This window comes from Myodes glareolus, chromosome 4 (genome assembly GCF_982192425.1).
Source record: "Myodes glareolus chromosome 4, mMyoGla1.1, whole genome shotgun sequence".
Classification (NCBI taxonomy): domain Eukaryota; kingdom Metazoa; phylum Chordata; class Mammalia; order Rodentia; family Cricetidae; genus Myodes; species Myodes glareolus.
The window spans coordinates 37465801-37482224 of record NC_142029.1 but is presented as its reverse complement, the minus strand read 5'-3'; the positions used below and the strand labels follow the sequence as shown (position 1 = coordinate 37482224).

General features: G+C 43.9%; 1 protein-coding gene across 1 annotated transcript; it reads left to right on the top strand.

The window, feature by feature from the left end:
- The first annotated feature begins 2450 nt into the window (after positions 1 to 2450).
- Positions 2451 to 3594, top strand: Dppa5 (developmental pluripotency associated 5). The gene is made up of 3 exons (XM_048435690.2): positions 2451 to 2676; positions 2759 to 2938; positions 3345 to 3594. Exons 1-3 carry the CDS (start codon positions 2565 to 2567, stop codon positions 3401 to 3403), a joined length of 351 nt encoding a protein of 116 aa, XP_048291647.1. The 5' UTR covers positions 2451 to 2564; the 3' UTR covers positions 3404 to 3594.
- The last annotated feature ends 12830 nt before the right edge of the window (positions 3595 to 16424 follow it).

Below are 16424 nucleotides of genomic sequence, written 5' to 3'. Positions count from 1 at the left end.
TTTGGTTGCCTGGCCTTTCTGGTCTACTTACTCTCTTGGCCAGTTTCTTGGCCCAGGATGCTCTTCTGGTTCGGCGGCTGCTCTTTCTCTTTTCCCCTCCCCACTCTCCTCACAAGGCTCAGGGATATGTACACTCTGGACTCCCCCAGTGTCCCAGCTTCTGGCTATGTTCTTGCACATATCTACAGGAAACTTTCTCCCCTACACCTAGAAGCTGTCATGCCCTTTCCTTTTTATTTTTCTATTTTTTAAAAAGATTTACTTATTTATTAAGTATACAGCAGTCTGCCAGCATGCAAGCCTGCAGACCAGAAGAGGGCACCAGACCTCATTACAGGTGGTTGTGAACCACCATGTGGTTGCTGGGAATTGAACTCAGGACCTTTGGAAGAGCAGGCAGTGCTCTTAACCACTGAGCCATCTCTTCAGCCCCCTTTTTATGTATTTTTTAATTCATTAACCCTCTACACAAAAAATATTTTAAATAGAATGGAAACTGCGAAAGAGCTGAGAGTGTAGATACTTGGTTTTGCTTTGGAGCTGGGAGAGCTCAGCCTTAGGAGGCCTTGTGGCTCTTTTGGAAGATCCAGACTTTGGTCTTTAGTACCTATGTAATCCTGTAATTCCATTTTCAGGGAATCTGACCTCTGGCCTACATAACCACCTAAGCTCACACACACATACTTCCACACAGCATTCTTAACCACGGAGCCGTCTCTCAAAGCCCCTCTTTTTTGTTGTTGAGACAGGGTCTCACAACAGAGCTCAGTGTGGCTCTGAACTCAGGCTCCTCCTACCTCAGCCTCCCAAGTGCTTATTCCAGCCATTCTGTAGATATTTCTGAACAACTTTGTAATATACTTCATATTTATTTTCTCCATTGCAATGAAAGTCTTTGAGTCAAGAATATTTGCAAAGCATTTTAATGTCCCTTTATTTTTATTTATTTATTTATTGGTTTTTTTTTTTTTTTTTTTTGAGACAGGGATGACCTTGAACTCACAGAGCTCTGCCTGACTCCGCTGGGATAAAAGGCACTTCACTAAGGTCTCTTTAATCTACTAATAAAAGGCTCCTCTGACTTTCTGTGTTTACATCACAATTGATAAGCCAGTTGTCCCTTTGTTGCATTGTTTCTAGTTTAATTCAAAGTAGGGAGACGTTTTAAGTACCTACTTTTCTCGCACCTTTGTCCAACAATTTTTAGCAATCAGTGATCATTTTCTTATAGACCAGGCTGGCCTCAAACTCACAGAAATTTGCCTGCCTCTGCCTCCCAAGTGCTGGGATTAAAGGTGTGTGCTACCACCGCCCAGCTCAGTGATCATTTCTAACTTGTTATTGTTAGTGGTTACAATAAAACCCAAACCAAGCTGGGTGATGATGGTGCTCACCTTTGTTCCCAGGCAGAGGCAGGTGGATCTCTCAATTTTCGAGCCAGTTTGGTCTACAGATCAAGCTCCAGAACAGCCAGAGACACACAGAGAAACCCTGTCTCAAACACACACACACACACACACACACACACACACACACACACACACCAAACAAAACCAAACGAAAACTTTGCTTTAAGCTGTTACTGATAGCCATCTGGAAGGACTTTACCTGTTACCAGGCTGTTCTGGGCCTGGGAAAACCCAACTTCGTCTTTATCATAAACTATAAAACACCGAAATCGCCTCCTTACCAGTGAACCCACTATGTGCCTTCAAATTTGTTTGAAATACTGTTTTAAATAACGAATAAGCCAAATTTATTCAGACGATAGTCTGAAGTTTAGACCAATTTGGGGTGGAGTAGTCAGGCAAGGCACACACGAGGTGAGCTTTGAAATCCAAGTTGCTGTAAAACATCCAAAACAGGACCTTCCAGGAGGATCGTGGGCACCTGAGCTTCCAGAAAAAAAGAACGAATTCCCAAATATTGTTTTCACGTTTATTAAATGACAAGAATTATAATTGACTCTTTGGAAGTTGCTCAGGCACCGCACAAAATGACACCCCAGGATCTGACTTCTTCAGGTTGGGAAAAATTATAGTCCTTTAGAAGTCTTCGAATCTTTCAGTGTGGATTCCCACTTTTCCGGATTCAGGCCCAATCAGTTATTTTAAATTTTTTTGTTTTTGTTTTTGTTTTTCGAGACAAGATTCTCTGTATCTTTGGTGCCTGTCCTGGAACTAGTTCCTGTAGACCAGGCTGGCCTCAAACTCAGAGATCCGCCTGCCTTTGCCTTCTAAGTGCTGGGATTAAAGACGTGCGCCACCACTGACCGGCTCCGACTTTTATTCTTAAATTTCCTGTTGTTTGGAAGAACAACTACCTTAGTTAGTTTAGGACGGCAGGGCTGGTGGTGGACTGGCATTGTCTCCCAGGGGCATAGCCTGAAGGTGCAAGCAGTGAGTCTGAGATTGGGCCCCCGAAGTGGGAGGACCCTAGTGGGTGTGGTCTAGCCAGCCACGGCCCTCACAGGTGCTACATTTCCTGAGCGCTGGGGTTGTGGGCCACAAGGTTAATCCTGAACTAGTCTTTGCTGCAAACTGGTTGCTTGAGTTGGAACTGAGATGGGAACTTTCCCGACCCGTAAAGATATCCCACCATGGGTGAAAATTCCTGAAGACCTGAAAGATCCAGAAGTATTCCAAGTCCATACACGGGTGTTAAAATTTCTGTTTGGTGAGTGGCAAATCTTTCGCCCGGCTGCCAAGTTCAGGCCCAGGCTCCCTGGCCTGGACCGCTCATTTGCTTTCTCCAACAGGCCCACACGGCTCTCGAATCCCTCACTTCGAGAAGGTGAGCCGGGCTATGTTCGAACTGAAGACCCTGGAGTCTTCCGAACTCACCGAGGTCTTAGTTTATGGCTCTTACAACCACAAGCTTCGGGCCAAATGGATGCTTCAGTCCATGGCTGAGAGGTACCGCCTACGCCAGGAGAGAGGTGAGACTCCGAACCAAGGCTCATCCCTCCACCACGCTGACGTCCCTTCTCACTTCTCCGCTGCCTGCATGCCCCGAAGGGTGACGTGCCTTGGGTGTCACGAGGGACCCCTTGCTCTCTGGGCAGTCTCTGAGAATCTTAGTGGTTGGGGCCCCAGAGGTGTGTCTAAGATAAGAGGGGGTTGGGACTGGTCCCTCTGGGTAGGGTTATTCGAGGTAACTGCGTCCCACCCCACCCATCTCCAGGCTTCTAGGAGAACATTAGAACTGGCCTAGTGATGCCGGGTTCCAGACCCAGAATACTGGACTCCAATTAGAGAGCCACAAAAAGATGCTGGAAGAGGCGGTGAGTCCGGAGGGCTCCCATTGTTCCCCAGCACTTAGTTCTGTCGGTGTTTCTCATGCAGGAATGCTCCACCTGGAGGAAGCCATGAAGACCCTGGAACTAGGAAAGTGTTGGGAGTGAAGCCTGTTTCCAGGCTGTGTGACGGATTAGGCTGTGGCCAGTGTTGGCCTAGTTCTGGTGTGTGTTTTTTGATTTTTAAATAATAATTTTAAATAAATCCTTCGCAGACTAACTACATATTCCCGGATCCCAAAGTTGCTAATAAATAATAAGCAGTAAAATTTAAATAAACAGTAAAATTTAAATAATCAGATAGCTTCTTGACTCTGTATCTAATGGATTGAAGGTCACAGTTTTCCATCAGAGGCACCACGAAGGTGTGATCCTTAAGCTTAACCCTTCCAGCTTGTCACTGAACTGAAATCCTAGGGAAGTGTGTGCCACGCGGTCTGGAGCTCAGCTGGTTTATCATGAAGAATCAAAAGCTCTAAAGGGCACCAATGTAAAATAATATTTGCATGCTCTCCACCGTTAAGAATATGGAAGAGCCAGAACCCTTCCCAGTGCACCTCTGTATCCCTGTAAAAGCCTCGACAGACTACAGCTTGTGGGATCTTTGTTTGTTTGTTTGTTTGTTTGTTGTTTTTGTTTTTTCGAGACAGAGTTTCTCTGTAGCTTTGGGCCCATCCTGGAACTAGCTCTTGTAGACCAGGGTGGTCTCAAACTCACAGAGATCCACCCGACTCTGCCTCCTGAGTGCTGGGATTAAAGGAGGGCGCTACCACAGCCCAGAGTCTTTTTTGTTTTGGTTTTTGGCTTGCGGGATCTTTTAGCTTCTGCATTGAACCTGTTGTGAAATCCTGTCCACTTGTAATACGGGTTGTGAGTGGCTGCATTAGTCACCAAAGGGAAGGCGGACTTAGATGGCTGAAGAACCACCGAAGTAGGTATTTCAGTTTACCCTAGCAACTAATTTGATAGTTAACCTGAAATAAATCCCACTTTAGGAGCTTTCTGGCTCTATGGCCTTAGGCGAGTTGTTTAACACCCCCCCCTCCCCAAACTACCTTTAACTTAAATATAAGCAGGGTCTCTAGGCCCTTGGGAGGCAGGAGGATCATAAAGGAGTTCATGGCCAGTCTCAACTACAAAGCAAGTTCTAGTCGAATTTGGGCACTATCTCTACCACAAAGCAAAACTGTATGTGTTCCTACACAAATACACATATATGTAGGGTACTTAGAAACTAGTATCACACGTAGCAATAAATACTACCTTGCAGAGACTGACAGTAATGAGAAAAAAACCCTAGTCTGTTGAGATAAACCTAGTGTGTCCACAAACAACTGCTTTCTCTTTGTGACCAGCAAGGAAAGCATTATTTTGCCCTGGAGCTCAGGATGACCTTTAGCCCAGGATCTCTTGCCCCCACTTCCCAAGTGTCAGAGTGCGTGTGCCATCACACCCTGTGCCAAGTCTTCATTGAGTCTCCCCATCCAATTCAAAAATCCAAACATCTCTTTTCCCATTAGGCCCTACGCAATCTCACCTGTGTATAATAGGCTTTATTTTCTGCCCCATTTTATCCTTCCTTCCCTCCAGATACCAGGTTTGTTACTTGAGGATCTTTTACTTTTGTCGTTTTTGTTTTTAGGCAGGGTCTCGCTGTGTAGCCCCGGGACGGTAGACCAGGCTGTCCTTGAACTGTGGGGAACACCAGAAGCCAGTTTGGCTCTTCTGTGACACATATTTATCTCCGTTGGGAGCCCCGCCCGAAGGTTGGCTTTCTTCTCGACATTCATGAACCTGACAGTGTTAGCAGTTCATTTTCACTTTTTCTTCACTAGAGTATGAATTTAAGGCAATTAAAAAAGAGGCAATAGCAAAAAATACTTAAGGGTAGTGTGGTAAGACACAGAGACAGACTGCCTGCATTGTGCTTCAGTCTTCAATCCTCTGTGAGGATAAGGGTTGCAGAGGGAAACAAATGAGTTTCAGCTGTCCTTCCTGAACCTCTGTCAAATCAGGATACCCACCACAAGAGTGATCAGATCACCATATACACATACACATGTATACACATTTATATCACCGTGAGAGATACACATCACCACATGCATACACACATATACTTATTTATATTACCATGAGAGATACACATCACCACATGCATACACACGTTTACTCACTCAGTTATATCACCATGAGAGATACACATCACCATATACATACACACATGTACTCATTTGTGTCACCATTGAGATATATCACCATATACATAAATATATAAATATCTACATGAACACACTATCAACACAATACATCTAAGTATGGTCATTGATATATATTCCTTTTGATTTTGTTCTCTTTTGGGCCAGGTTCTTATGTAGCACAGACTCTCAAACATCAATCTTCCTGTCTCAGCCTCCTGACTACTGGGGTTATAGATATGAGTGCCACGCCTGTGTTCAATACATATTTTTCTTTAATTAATTTTTAATTTAAAAATTATTTTTTATATGCTTTGTATATGCATATTTGGGTATAGCATGTGCGTTGTCATAAGAGGGTGCTGAATCCCCTGGAAATAGGTGATGATGAGCTTACCATGCTGGGAACCCAAATCCTCTGTAAAAACCCGAGCGTTCTTAACCACTGACCCATCTCTCCAGCTCCACATCCGCAAATGAGAGACTGTTTTTGTTTCATTGCCTTAATGGGCTAGACTTCTCCCACCTCGGCTCTGAAGGAGGTACTCTAGCCTGAACCCCTGCCTCCTCCAAGGTTCGTGTCACGGGTCTCTCAAAGACAGTACCCCAGACAGCCTTTATACAGTTTCCTGGTGTCATCAGATGCCACAACCCCTGTGGGTCCCTCAAAGACAAATGCACGCTTGGCTTGCTAAGGACCAGTCATTCCCTGCATTAAGTCCTTTGAATTTCATTCTTGAGAGCCCTGGCTTGAGATTTCTGGACCATTCAGATATTTTGAAGGAAATAAAAACTTTGGGTTTTGTCTTAATTATTCTTATTAGCTTTTTAAATTTTAGTTTATGTATATGTCCCTGTGTACTGTTTGTATTATGGTGCCCGAGAGGTAAGAAAAGGCTTCAGATCCCCTGAACCTGGAGTTGTGAGCCACCTTGTGGGTGCTGGGAAGCAGACCCAGGGCCTCTGTAGGAGCCACAAGTGCTCTTAATCACTTAATTAGGCCACGTCTCTAGTTCCTGTTTTAAAATGGGCCTGGTGGTCCACGGTGATCCCAGCACTCGAAAGGTAGAGGCTGGAGGACCAGGAGTTTGAGGTCACTGCGAGCTACCTTTGGAGGTCAGCTTTGCCTACCAGAGACCTTGACTTCAAACAAACAGTAAACAGGCTTGGTTGGGGGGGGGGGATGGGGAGGCAGAGAAATTGGTAGAGTTCACCCAGCATCCATGAAGCTGTGGATTTGATTCCTAAGCGCTTCAAAAATTTGACAAGGTGGTATAAATATATAAATATATATATATATTATTTATTTTTTTTTCTGAGACAGGGTTTCTCTGTATAGCTTTGGTGCCTATCCTGGAACTTGCTCCGTAGACCAGGTTGGCCTTGAACTCACAGAGATCCATCTGCCTCTGCCTTCCGAGTGCGGAATTAAAGGCATGTGCCACCACTGCCCAACTGGCACATAATATTCTCAACTCTTTGGGAGCTGGAGCTAGGATCAGAAATTCAGGGTCATCTTTAACTATATAGTGAGTTCAAGGCCAGCCTGGGCTACTTGAGATCTTTTCACAAAAACAATTTTTTTTAATGCTTCCATCAGGAAGTGATAATTTTTATAGCAAGTATATCTTTGATTTTAAGTAACTAAACACAGATAAAAGACTATTTTGGAGTGTAAGAGAAATTTGCTTCCACTTTTTCTTTCTTTTCTTTTCTTTTTTTTTTTTTTCGAGATAAGGTTTCTCTGTAGCTTTGGAGTCTGTCCTGGAACTAGCTCTTATAGATCAGGCTGGCCTCGAACTCACTGAGATCCTCCTGCCTCTATTCAGTAGTCTAGACAGGTGTGTTGAACTCATTGAATGCTGCTGTTTTGCCAACACGTCTGTAGGATAAACTCCTGGGGGCAAATTACTATCGTAAATGAGGTCAGGAACAAAGCTCCTGTGGTATGAACTATGGCAGAACACTTGCAGGGCAGCATGCTAAAACCCTAGCTTCAATCTCCAGCACCACAAACAGGGCACAAACGAAAACCAAGACCTCACAATTGCCAGCTGTTACCACTTTCCTTTAGTGACAATGGCAACAGTCTCATTACAGGAGAGATCACTGTTTCCTCCCTGACCCACCCAGGCAAACCTCCCTTTCTCTCTTTCTCTCTCTCTCTCTCTCTCTCTCTCTCTCTCTCTTTCTCTCTTTCTCTTTCTTTCTCTGCTGGTAGGTGAAGTATTTTCTTCAGCACTTGCTCAAGCACCCTGGAAAGAATCAGCTGACAACGAAAGGGTGTGTGTGTGGGTAGCAATGCTAACTGACGCTTGAAGTTCAAGACCACCTGGAGAAGAGAGTATTTAAAATCCAACCTTGCAGACTGGGAGGAGGGCAGCTCGGTTCGGTTTACTCTCCAGTTCAACCCCCAGCGCACAACACCCCTCCCCAACAACAAAGGTTGAGTTTGCCCTTGAGAATTTGTGCGGCACAGCCCCTAGAAAAGAGAGGGAAATTCAAGACAATACCGTGAATTCCAAATATGTGGCCCAACAAAGAATCTTCAGCCCTAGTAACAAAATCAAGAATGCTTTAAGAAAGTTCAAAGGAAGAGTTTGGGAAGTAAGCGCATAAAGGTTAATTTATTATTTGAAATGTTTTTTTCTTAATTTCTAGACGTCGAAGAATTGTGATTATGGAAGACAACAAAATACTCCCCCGCCCAACTTTCGTTGTTATGTAAATGAAAAGGGTCAAACCCCACAGTTAGCCTGGAGCTGTTTGTGGGAGGTACAAAGGGAAGCTGACTGGGAAGGTGTGGCATGTCACATCTATAATCCACACCTTTGGGGGAAGGGGACTGGAAGACCAGAAGTTTTGTCAGGGCTTTGCATAAGCACCAAGAACAACCACCCCAAAAGAAACCCCACAAAAAAGTAATACTACCCTCTTTAATAAAAGCCAAACAAAATGGCTAACAACAATACCAATAACCAAGGCTAACTGGGAGCCTTGAACATCATACAGTTAAGAAAATCAAGTCATCAACTGTAAGAGACCTTGCTTCATCTCACACGGACAAACCAAAACAAACCAAAACATAGTGATTGAATCTTTTAAGCTGTACTTTATTCCCAGAGCTAGCAATCTGAGAGAATGTTGGATTTAAGTCCTAAGGACCTGTCTTCCCTCTCGTTTAGCCAGCGACTCCTACAGGGAGAAAAAACAAAGCAGTCAGCCTTCTTGTCCCTCTGGTCATGCGACTCAGGTCTTCTCTCTAAGGACTGGGGCGGCACTTTTCTTCACATCTTTCTCTGTAGAAAGCGAGTGTTCTAGATGCCTAGGCCATGTCAGCTGGCCTTTCTCTTGAGCCAGTCCTTAGGATGACTCAGGACTGAGGCTAACAAAACAAACAAATCATTAGCAGTGAGTGCAGGTAGAAATGTGGTCTTAAGTACAGGATATGCAGTGTCCTATCACAGGCCTCCTAAGGGTTAGTATCTCTGTGTTTAAGTGTATGTAATAATTCTGAGGGGTATAGGAGAAGCTTTGCTCCTTGGGAGCTTTGCTCATCTACAGGAGGAGATACTCCATGCCAGGGTCTGGTGCTCCCTCGCCCTCTCCTAAAGTATCTGGGAGGTTGACTGAGACAACCTTCAGCCTCTACAGAAGGGAGGGCTCTGCCTTCTAGTAGTGGCTTCTAGTCTGGTAGGAATCATATGGATCCTAGGATCCACTTAATAACTTCAGTGCTAAATGCAACAAGGAGCCCTGATGGTACTCGACAGAGTGACTGCCTGCGACAGGACCCGGGAGGAAAGCACTGGGAGGGAGGACGCCATCTCTGGGCAAGCCGTAAGGACCTACGATCCAAAGAGAAAGCAGAGCACTCCCTGCTGGAGACCTGGGAAATAAGGGCTGCTCAGCATGGTGGTAGCCAGGAGGGAACCTTAGGGAGGCAGATGTGCAGGGTCTGGAAACTTCTTAAGAGATGAAACAAGCTAAGGGCAGGAGGTGATTTGCTAGCCATCCAGAATCAACTAAGTAGTTTCATTCCCTCTGTCTTCCAACTGGGATCTCAGTTTGGATCCCCACTTCTCTCAGCCCCTCGCTACCATCTGCCCACGGCTCTTACGGATTGATTTACTCTTGTCCATTTTTGTTTCTCGATACTGAGCAGAGTCCAGGACCTCACATATGTTAAGCACCCATTGTATCACTCAACTATAGAATTGAGTGCCTGCTTTCCCACCTCTATGGGAGCATCATTGTAGGAACATATTGGGAATTTGAGGGAACATTTTCTTTTCTCTTCTTTTTTTTGGTTTTTTGAGACAGGGTTTCTCTGTAGCTTTGGGGCCTGTTCTGGAACTAACTCTTGTAGTCCAGCTGGCCTCAAACTCACAGAGATCTGCCTGCCTCTCTCTCTCTAGTCCCGGGATTAAAGGCTTGAGCCACCACCACCCAGCTTGAGGGAACATTTTCAGACAAGCATCCAGAGTGTTATTTACATGGAGGAAATTTGAAACAATAACTTATTTGTAGTTGTTGTTTTTTTTTTTCTCTTTTGACTTTTTGAGGGTTCTTTGCTCTTGGAGGATCCGCCACCCAGCTCTCAAGTCATGACACAGAGGCTTATTCTTTCTTATAAAGGCCTTAGCTTGTTTTGTTTCTAGCCAGCTTTTCTTATATTAAATTGCCCCGTCTATCTTTTGCTTCATGCTTTTATCCTTTTCTATTTCTGTATACCTATCTTTCCTTCTTTCTCCTTGACTTGCTGTGTAGCTGGGTGACTGGCCCCTGATGCCTTTCTTTCCTTGTTCTATCTGGCTCCTTTTTCGATCTCTCTACCCAGATTTCTCCTATTTATTCTTTCTGCCTGCTAGCCTCACCTATCCTTTCTCCTGCCTTGCTCTTGGCCATTCAGCTCGTTATTAGACCATCAGGTCTAAAGGCAGACAAGGAATCACAACTTCACAGAATTAAAACAAATGCAACATAAAAGAATGCAACACATCTTTGCATCATTAAACAAATGTTCCACAGCATGAACAAATGTAACACATCTTAAAATAATATTCTACAACACTTGTTTGTTGACTAAACAAATGTAGATTCCCTACCCCTGGAGGGAATGCCTGTAAGGTATTAGGACTTGAGAGTGAGAATTAATTGCAGAGCTAGTTGCTTGCCCAGGTCCTATAGCTATTTGTGATTCCTATAGTGTAAGCACCGGATCAGCCAAAGTCTAGTCAAGAAAACAATGATTTCATAGAGTTTCTAGCATTAACAAAAATACATGATAATGTTGGTTCCACGGGGATCACACAAAGATGGGGAACAGACCACCAAAGTCTATTAAACCAGAAGCAAACTTTTCCCCCTTTCTTCTTTTTATTAATAATTTTCCTTGTCCTTGAGAATTTACTTCATATATACAATGAAATATGAACATATCTACTGTAATACTTTTGGTCTGGTCCCTTTAAGGGGCAAGCCACGCCCACTCCCAGCCACTTCTGACCTCTCTGTCACCATCTTAACCTTTCTTCTGTTCCCTCTCTCGGTGTGTGCACATGTGTCTCCACTATGTATTTATGTCTCTTTGTCTCTCTGTCCCTCTGTCTCTCTGTCTCTCTGCCTCTTCTTTAAGTAATAAATGTTCATCTTTATATTCAGCCTTATGTTTATTTATTATATCCTGTAAGCCTTTTATCCACCGCACCTGGTCACCCGCCCGCCTGACTCTCCCGGCCACATGGCTGGTACCAGCCTGTCTGGGATGAACCCGCTGCCGCTCGTGGGGAACCTGCACCACCCTAGCCGTCTCTGCCTGGACTAGCGGCTGTGGTCACCCCATTATTATTTTTTAAAGAACAAAATCTACCATTTTACCCCTCCAGCCCCCACACTCCCCCCTCCCAACTCCTCCTTTTCTTGTTCTAGACTCGGTCTCATTATTCAGCCCTGGCTGATCTGGAACTCCCTATGTGGACCAGGCTGGCCTCAAAACTCGGACATCCACTTGCGCCTGCCTCAGGAGTGCTCAGTCTTTTGTTTCTCCAACCCTCTAAGTTCAATTAGTGCTGCCAATAAATGCTTAGGTGTGGGACCATCCACTGGAGCATGGGCAGCCTGCTAGTGTCCCTGCCTGGCAGCTATCACTAGCCAGCACTGCCTTGGTCAGGGTGGGGCTTGGCCAGAAGAGGGCGCTTCACGGCACACTCCTCCGATCCTCTGGCTCTTCTTTGCCTCACCTTCCAAGATAGAGAAGCAAACTTTATTTCAGGAAAAAAATAAAAAATAAATCTCCCTAGGGCACAAAAAGATTATCAGCTAGCTGAGACCACAGTCAGAGATGGACTTGTAAGGCTGTGGCAAGGGATGGTTTCTGAACTCCCCCTTTTATAGCAAGAAGCAACACGCATTAGGCATGAACAAAGGAATTTTTACAATCTCAAGGCAAAACTCAGATACAAATTGCCTTTTTTTTTAAACATAGATTTTTTTAAAAATATTTATTTATTTATTATGTATAGATAATTCTGTCTGTGTGTATGCCTGAAAGCCAGAAGAGGCCACCAGACCTAATTACAGATAGTTGTGAACCACCATGTGGTTACTGGGAATTGAACTCAGGACCTTTGGAAGAGCAGGCAATACTCTTAACCACTGAGCCATCTCTCCAGCCCCACAAATTGCCTTTTTAAAAAACAATTTCCATTTACAGTTTTTCAGTTCAACTAATGTTTGTATTTAGTCCATTGTTTTTCCCTGGTGCTCCCTGATAGTGTTTACCAAAACTCGGCCCTCCCTAGCTCTCAGGACTTTTCAGCTGCAAGCCTACCAGAAACCACTCCCCTGCCATCTGGAACTCATGAAGGTCTCGTGCTCAGAGCAGCTGTAAGCATAGGAAAACAAGTTGTTTACTCTGGCAGACAAGGGGTCACAGAAAATTCAGGGTCTGAGGGTCTGCAGTCCCTAACAAACAATACTGGAGAAATTTCCATGGACTGCTGAGAAGAATATATCCTCCCACATAACTATCATCCAAATTGAAGGGAAGGAGTGCCTTGGGCAGAAAAGTCTTCCACTAGGTATGCAGGCAGCTTTGCTCTTAGACAGCAGTAGAGGCGTCTCAATGCTGCATCAGCAGAAGCTGGCCAGACTGAGGTGTGACCAGAGCCATTGGCTGGTATCCTGAAGGATTTTGGAAACAGTTTTTTTTTGTTTGTTTGTTTGTTTTTGTTTTTGTTTTCCGAGACAGGGTCTCTCTGTAGCTTTGGAACCTATCCTGGAGCTAGCTCTTATAGACCAGACTGGCCTTGAACTCAAAGTGATCCGTCTGCCTCTGCCTCCCGAGTGCTGGGATTAAAGGCATGCACCACCACTGCCCGGCTTTTGTGTGTGTGTGTGTGTGTGTGTGTGTGTGTGTGTGTTTACTTTTAGACTTAAATTCATTTGAAAAACAAAGATTTAAAAATACTAGGAGATAGGATAGAGGTGGAGATAATCACGCTTCTGAGGAACAAAGGGGGGAAGGACAGTGAAAGAATTATAAACACTCAATGGCAAATGTCTTCTGAGGCCCATGTTCACCTGGCAGAGTCAAGCATGTGCCATCTCAAAATAATGTCCATGGTCCACAAACTACTTCAGGCCTGAAGTCATTGGCTTGTGACTTCAGAGAGGGCCCCTTGATCCTTTTCCCTATAGGCAGGGACGTGTGGCGATCCTTTGGAAGAAGGACAGAAACAGCTCTGATCACAGGAGGCTGCTGGCGAGGCCGTGGTGAGAGCAGAGGAACTCGGCAGTAACCCTGAACTTCTGCTAGCCTCCTCCCCTGTCCCCCACTACCCCCACCCCGCCCCTCCTACAACACGACCAGAATGATCTGAACTCTGAGACCTGTGTGTCCTGACATTCTTTCACAAATGCATTGTCCCTTGTCTTAAACATCTGTGATCACCATGCTTTGGAGCTTGTCTCCTATGAAGGTCTCTGTGTGTATGGACTGTAATAAAAGGGTTGTGCTTTTCTCTCGTCATTGTGTTTTCTGGTTTCTTCCATTCAGCCAGAGAGACCACAGAAGCACTGAGAGCTGGGAGAGGGATTCCTTGCCACAGAACAATGGTGACTGGGACTCTGGGTGGAACCACTTGTGCTCATAGTCAGAGGGACAGGGAATAGAGAGGGCTTAAGACCTTGAGAGGCAGGGGACATCTGTGTGGTTCTAGTCCACTGCTGACGTGATAGAGTAGCCCAGACTTTCTAGGGTCACTGATAATATCACTGTACTGACAAGTTAACCAACTCGAGTTCTGCAGTTCACTGCTGATGGCTGATCTGCCTTACGAAGATATTTTGAGTTTTCTGATACTTGCAAGTGAAAGCATCTCAGGTACCACATCTACCAGCAAACAGCATCAGGGAATATGCTTAGAGGCTTCTGAGGGGTCAGAGAACAGTGTGGGTCTCTGTTGAAGAGAAGCTGAAGGATGGGGAGTAAGAGATGTGTTAAAACACATTGAAGTGGGAGATGAGAAGCCCACAGGTATGTCCCCAACTTCCCCTGAACCAGCAACTCAGAGATTTTTCTGGACAAACATCATTGTGTTCAGGCATGTCTGTGGGTGGAGCTGGGGATTGATGACAGGTTCACAGTTTAGACTGTGGGAAGTTCCATAGATGGCTTGGAAGAGTCATAGTAGCTGCATCTGTCTTTTGGTGACATTTGGTGACACTCAGACTTTGATAAATGGTGTGGGAAATCCTTCTGTTTATATGTGTTGCTTTTATTGGTTAATGAATAAAAAAGCTACTTTGGCCTGCGATAGGGCAGAGTAGAGATAAGGCAGAAACACTAAGCTGAGTGCTGGGAGAGAGTAGGCAGAGTCATAAGATGCCATGGAGCACAGAAGTCAGCCAGAATCTTGCCAGTAAACCATGAGTCTCATGCTAAAATAGAAAATAATAGAAATGGGTTAATTTAAGATGTTAGAGCCAACTAGAAATACGCTTAAGCTATTGGACAAAGAGTATTGCAATTAATAAAGTTTCTGTATAATTATTTTGGGTCTGGGTGAACAGGAAATGAATGAACAGCCTCAATCAAAAGAACTGCAGTAACCGTCTGGGGCATAGATCCACATAAGACCTAAAAGCTTAAGAAAAAAAAGAGGATTTCTATACCCACAGAAACAGGAGCCAGTTGGAGCTTGTTGGTAACACATAGTTTTAGATAGGCTCTGTTTTCTGGTGGCAGGCAGAGGTGCAATTCCTTTAAGAGGTTTTCTGATTCAGCTTTAGTAGCAAATATATTGCATGACTTCTTTAGAATCTGGCTTCCTGATTTATGCTGGCAGAAGGAACTCTGGCTTTTGGGAAGCCCCGTACTTAAATGGAGTCTGTGAGCAAAATTTCTTAATGGCAACATAGACCTGCTGCGTCCCTGGAGCTGGGGCAACGTGCATGGCTCTCAGAGGCAGCAAATATGCCTCCGCCATGTTGGACTGGTCAGAGCAAACATGCAGTGCTGCAGAGTTGGTTCTAATCATGCCCACTTAGCATTTTAAAAAAAAATAAAGTGTTCCTGGTCAAAAAATAATCACAGATATGCAATAAAGACAGATTCAGATAAAGAAGACCTCTGAATGGGTCACAGTGTTAAATGAATGTACATAGGCTTGGGAGAGAGAAGAAAAAGAGTAGAGGAAAAACAATGCAAAAAGAGTATGGACAGTCATAGATTAAAGGAGTAAAGATATTAAAATAAATACTAAACTTGTAGAAAAAGTCATAGAGTAAGAAAAATAAGCCATGGAAAGATGGGATATACACAGAGATTCTGGACTATGTATATTATTGTGTTTTCTTTGAGTTTTTTTTGACTACTGAGAGATATTTGATTCTGGGAGCTGCTAAGCTAAACCAACATATATATTTTGAAGGTATTTTTACTTCAAAATTTGGGTCTAAGGATATGTTGCCTTGGAAAAGAGGTTGTGCCTTTGTTTCCACAGAGGATGAGAACCTGTGGATTCCTTCCAGACTAACGTGGTTTGATGGACCAAGACCACCTGAAAGGTTGTTGTGCACACCCTCAAAAATTACTTTGCCCAACAAAAAGTACTAAGCAGTTTGGAAGGAACTACGCCCGAATTCCCTAAATGATTATTTATAAATGTTCGTTTACATTTAAAGAGAGATAAGCTATAGAGATTTACATTGGTATGTTCTTGGTCTATTGGTCTATTGATACAAATTTTAGGTCAATTTTGTTATATATCTGCTCTGATTAAGGTATTATGTTTGTGAAGTTCATTTAAGAATGTAATGAATAATTAAGAAATACAGGTTAATAGATAGTCATCTATAATAGTCAAGTTTGTAGTCATGTTAGTTAGGTTTTCTAGGTATATAGAGATATATTTCATTTAGATAGATAATCTTCAAACCTTTCAAAGACCTATGGAATATGGCATTTAAAATGTCTTAGGAACTTAAGACTTTTCATGACAATGAGACACATCTGCTCCTGGCAGCACCAATCTACTTCAAGAGGGTGATGGAAGATGGGCATCAAAGAGGCTCCTTATGGATGGAGTTTGTTAGCCATTTGGGCAAGAAGCTGCTCTTGCCTGGATTGCTTGATGTTATACTGTATGAACTGGACATGCAGGACCCATAGAGAAATGACTACTGAACTTGCCTAGACTTGGAAATGACATTGCTAATGGTGACATGACAGCTTTCCCACAGCAGTAACTGCAGGGATGCCCAGATGCACATAGACCCAGAGCATGCTGGAATAGTGTGTTGATGGCCATCCAGGTGAAGTCAAGAGTGAATTGTGAAATTTCTTTCTGTCCTTCAGTTCCAGATTAAAACATGACAAAAGTTAAGACAAATAATCTTTTATAGGATATTAACATTATCATCAGATA